This window comes from Gracilinanus agilis, unplaced genomic scaffold, assembly GCF_016433145.1.
Source record: "Gracilinanus agilis isolate LMUSP501 unplaced genomic scaffold, AgileGrace unplaced_scaffold55310, whole genome shotgun sequence".
NCBI classification, from domain to species: domain Eukaryota; kingdom Metazoa; phylum Chordata; class Mammalia; order Didelphimorphia; family Didelphidae; genus Gracilinanus; species Gracilinanus agilis.
In genome coordinates this window covers 1-5001 of record NW_025390589.1, presented here as the reverse complement: position 1 = coordinate 5001, position 5001 = coordinate 1, and the positions used below count along the sequence as shown (strand labels likewise).

At 65.3% G+C, this 5001-nt stretch overlaps 1 protein-coding gene across 1 annotated transcript; it reads right to left on the bottom strand.

Moving 5' to 3' along the window:
* Positions 1-1118: 1118 nt before the first annotated feature.
* Positions 1119-4996, bottom strand: PIM3 (Pim-3 proto-oncogene, serine/threonine kinase). The gene is made up of 6 exons (XM_044684712.1): positions 4912-4996; positions 4705-4814; positions 4418-4468; positions 3539-3902; positions 2537-2713; positions 1119-2380 (listed from the first exon to the last, which is right to left on the bottom strand). The coding sequence occupies exons 1-6, from the start codon at positions 4994-4996 to the stop codon at positions 2196-2198; spliced, it is 972 nt and encodes a 323-aa protein (XP_044540647.1). The 3' UTR covers positions 1119-2195.
* Positions 4997-5001: the final 5 nt, after the last annotated feature.

Sequence of the window (5001 nt, the reverse complement as noted above, 5' to 3'; positions counted from 1 at the left end):
CGTCTTAGACTCAGTACTGTGTATTGTATGGGCTCCAGGGCAGGAGAGTGGTAAGGGTGGGCAATGGGGGTCAAGTGACTTGCCCAGGGTCACACGGCCGGGAAGTATCTGAGGCCAGGTTTGAACCCAGGACCTCCCCTCTCTGGGCCTGACTCTCCATCCACTGAGCTCCCCAGCTGCCCCCTTCCATGATTTTTCCAGGATCTATTTCTCTCCTCTCTGCTCCACAGCAGTCCCCCCTCCTTCCTCTCTCCGTTCTGCTCCTTCTGCCTCTGCCCCCCTCATTCCGTCTCTGCAGCTCTCTGCTCTCTCCCTCTCTCACTGTCTCTCTCTCCCTCTGTCTCTCTGCTCTTTCCCTCGTTCTCTCTCTGCTGCCTTCCCGTCTCTCATCCTCCATTAGAGGTCCCTCGGCCCCAAAAGCCCTGCTCTGGGAGAGAGGCGGGAGAACAGGGCAGATGCCCAGGCCAGGCTGGTGGGCCCCCGGGCAGAGCCCCAGGAACCAGGCCCCACTGGGATTCCTCCAAAGTCTCGCCTCTTGCTTGGAGTCCCGCAGGAGCTCCCCAGGCCATTCTCCGGGGCGGCGATGTCAGAAAGGGGCAGCGGCAGCTGGAGAGCCCCAGGAAGTGGGGGTGGACGTCGGCTGGAAGGAGTTTGGGGGAGGCTAAGAGGGAAGGCAGCCGAGGAGGGACAGACCCCCCACCTGGCATTGGATGAGGTGAAGGAGGGAGGGAACCTGACTCTGGGGTTGGGGGAGATGGGAGACCCCCCGTCCCTGCCACCCATCCAGCCTCACGTGGCCCCTCAGGTACAAGGCCTCCTCCAGTGGGAGTGGGAGTGGGAGTGGCACCCCAGCGTAGAGGCCTGGAGGTTCGAGGCCCGAGCAGCCCCCCGCAGACTTTTCTGTCAGGACCAGACCAAGGGGGCCAGTGGTGCAGGTTCAGGTCCTGCTCTCCAGCCTTTGGCCCTGCCTTCTGCCCCCGAGCCCCACAGGCCTACTCCAGGCTCCCCAACAGCGTGCAGGAGCTCTTCCCTCCTGGAGGCCAGGCAGGCTGCCCCGTCGCGCCCATCTCCCAGATGGGGTCAGAGCCCAGCAGTGCTAAGAACCTCCGAGGCACTTGTTATATACAAAAAAAAATTTAATTGAAATAACTTGTATAAAAAAATATGATCTCCGTACATTTCACACTGTTCAAGTGAAGGAACCCCAAAACCCAAGTCCCACTCGGGGTGACCTGGTCACAAACACAGCGAATAAAATAAATTAAAGGGGCCGCCGACTGCCTCCCTCCCCCCTCCCCCAGACCCCTCCCCAGCCCGGCGGGTCCCTGGCGGCCGGGCCACAAAACCCCAGGCGGTGGTGCTGTGCCGCCACCCACCCGCCCGCCCCACTTACAAAAGTCATTCTATTCCCCTTAAATTAGACTTTGTACAATAATTCTCCATCTTTCAACAAATACGGGGAGTCAAAAGAAAACGTACAGTGGACAGGAATGCGAGGATCGAGGGTGACCCGAGCTGGGCCGGCTCGGGAGCAGAATAAACTCTAAACAATAAATTAACCAATAAATAGCCCCAGCCGGCGCGGCCGGGCCGTTGTCCTCAATGGTCACACAATAAATAAAACCGTCGTATCATACACGAGGGGCTCCGGACATAAATACGCAGACAGGGGAGGGTCGGCCGGGTCAGTCCTGGCTATTTGCATTGATTTGTGCATCCTGTCCATCCGCAGCCGTCTGCGGGGCAGGCGGCGAGAAGGCAGGGCGTAGGCAGAAGACGAATGATCCGGGGGGGCCGGGGGTCTTTGTGCCCAGAGGCGAGATGATCCAAGGAAACGGGATGGACGACCGCGGCCCCGAGGTCCAAAACCAAGCAGTGAGGGCCGCCTCCGTGCAGACGCGGGAAGGTGGAGAATGGAGGCCCGTCCCGGGTTCGAGGCTCATCCCGGGTTCGAGGCCCGGCCCCTGCCCTGCCCCCACACAGCAGCTATCAGAAAGGCACTCAGAAGCAAGGGCGTCAGTCCCAGCTCGAAGAGAGCCAAGAAGAGAGCCTGGAATTCTAGAGGTCGTGCGCGTGCTCCGGAGCCGGCGAGGCGACAAGGATCGCTCCAGGAGGCGGCGGAGGGCCCGGCCTGGCTGGCGCTGCCCGGCCGCCCCTCGGGGCAGAGCTCGGCCGCTGCTCTGCTTGCTCCTCCCCTACAGGCTCTCGTTGCTCGAGCTCGTGCTGGACACGTCGGTGTCGAGGGTGCGCAGCCGCAAGTCACAGTCCTCCGACTTGCCCACGTCCGAGCGCAGCATCCAGGGGTGGTCGAAGATCTGGTCCAGAGTGGGCCGGTCCGACGGCCGCAGGGACAGACACCATTTGATGAGCTGCTGGCACTCTGGGGGGGGAGGAGAGGGTCAGTCAGACAGGCCGGATGGCTAGGAGCCCCCCAGCCACAAAGGGACCCCCGGAAGCTCTGCTGGATGTTCGGGCCCTGGCCTGGCCCTCGGGGGCCCGAGCCCAGCCCGCCTGCCCCAGCTCGGCCCACACTCACCAGTGGAGATCCTCCGCCGGAAGTAGAGCCGCCCCCGCAGGATCTCCTCGTCCTGCTCGAAGGGGATGTCCCCGCACACCATGTCGTAGAGCAGGACCCCCAGGGACCACACGGTGGCCGAGCGGCCGTGGTAGCGGTGGTAGCGGATCCACTCGGGAGGGCTGTAGACGCGCGTGCCTGCAGGGAGCACACAGAGCCGAGGGTGAGGGGCGCCGCCGCCTGGACACGGCATCCCCTTCCGAGGGCTGGCTCCGAGGGCCCAGAATGAGACACAAAAGGCCGAGGCCCGAAGCCCCGAAGCCGGTCTCCCCGGCTAGGCGTAAGGCGATCTGGCCGCGGGCCCTGCCGCCTCGGCTTGGGTTGGGTTTTTTAGACAAAACTCATTTTCCAGGGCAGCGCGGCCCCCCCACCGGGGCCCCCCCACCGGGCCCAGCGCCCGCCGGTGCCTAGGAAACCTCGCCCTGGAATGTGTGATGCGGAGGTCACATGAGCCGGCTCGGGTTTCACAACAAACAGATGTGAAGTGAGGATACGCTTTTGGGGGAGGGGGAGGGGCCTCCTCCCCCGCACCGGAGGGGGATCCTCTCCCCTCCCCGCCCCCACACCGAGATGGCTGCGGTGGGGGCAGGGAGCCCCGGCATTCCCAGGGTTTCAATCTGCAATGCAGGGTTTTCTTTCTGCAGCATCCCTGCAGCCTCGGCCGGCTCCCTCCGCCCTCCGCCCGCCCTCTTGCGCTTGCGCACACAGGAAGGCCTGACAGGAAGCCGGCCCCCTCCCCCCAGCCAGGGCTCCCTCATTGGAGGCAGAAGCGGGCTCCCGGCATAAACAGACCTCCCCCCGCAAACACCTTCTTCTGGCAGGTAGAGGGAGCTGGGGGGCCGGCCCCCCGCGGGCAGGGGGATCGGACACCCCCACGTCGGGGGTTGGGCGGAAACGGAAGGGAGAGCCAGCCAGCCAGCCAGCCGAGCTCTGCCCCCTCCCCCAAGGGCACGCGGCGCTCACCATCGAAATCCGTGTAGACCGTGTCCTTGAGCAGGGCGCCCGAGCCGAAGTCGATGAGCTTGAGCTCGCCCGTGCGGAGGTCCACGAGCAGATTCTCGTCCTTGATGTCGCGGTGGACCACCCCGCAGCCGTAGCAGTGGCGGACGGCCTCCAGGACCTGGCTGAAGAAGCCTCGGGCCACCTCCTCGTCCAGGGCGCCCTTCTCCGTGATGAAGTCGAACAGATCCTTGACCAGCTCCGGCCGCTCCATGACCAGGAGGTAGCCGTCAGGCCGCTCGTACCAGTCCAGGAGCTTGATGACGCCTCGGAAGCCAGAGCCCACCTTCTTGAGAAGGACGATCTCCAGGGGCACCATCACTCCAGCCTGGAAAGGGCAAGGGGCGCAGTGAGCTGGGGCCTCCCGGACCCCCAGGACCCCCAGCGGGCCCGCGGTGGCCAGGCCAGCCTGCCCTGACCCCACTGCCACACGAGAATGTTTACAAAGTGCCTAGCCAGCGCCCGGGCACCCAGAAAGCTCCAGAAATGCCCCTTCCTGTCGCCTCCCGGGGCTGCCTGCCTCTCCTCCCAGTTCCCCCCCGCCCCCAGCCCCCAGGCTGGCCCCAAGGGGAGAAGCCTGGGGAAGCCCCAGCCCGAGGAAGGGGACTGTTTGGGCCCCAAAGGAGGAAGGAAGAGAAGGGGGTGGGGCAAAACTAGGCAAGTCTTCCCCCCCTGTAAACAATAACAGAGGGGCGGGGACCCCGAGCCTCCGCCCCTGGGGGGGGTAAGGGGAGGGCGGCCGCGGAGGCGGGGCCGGGCCCAAGTCCCCAATCCCCCATCCAGATCATCTCGATCCCCGGGTTCCCCTAGCCCATAACCCGGCCGGTAGCTCTGTCCACTTACAATCGTGCCCCACTCCGTGACTCTCTCCTTGACCACATGCTTCACAGCGACCTACGGGGGAAGGGGGACCCCAAGTTGAGTGTCAGTGCGTGGCGGCCGGGGCGGGGGGGGGGGGGGCTCGTCTGAAGCCTGGGGGCTATCCTGCGCCGCGCCACCCCCCCATTCCAGATAAGGGGATGGAAGTCACGAGCCCAGGATGCCCCGCACCGCCGCCCCCCACCCACACCAGGACAGGGAGGAGGGGGGCGACGTGAGGTCCGGCCGGCCTCTCGGGCGCTGGCACTCACCGGCAGCCCGTCTGCGATGCGACTCCCGGCGTAGACTGTGCCGAAGCCGCCGCTGCCTAGCACTGAGCCCACCTGGTAGAGCTTCTCGAAAGGCTCCTTCTCGGCTTTGGCTGCGGGCGGAGAGGGAGACCAAGGGGAGGTTGGGGCCGGGCCGGGGCGCAGCAGGGCGCCCCCCGCGCTCCCCGCCCGGGCCGGCCTTGCCCTTACCCGGCTGTAGGATCTTCACGGGCAGGTGGTCCACGCCGCTGGGGCTACACATGTGCGCCAGGGAGCCGAACTTGGACAGCAGCATCGTGG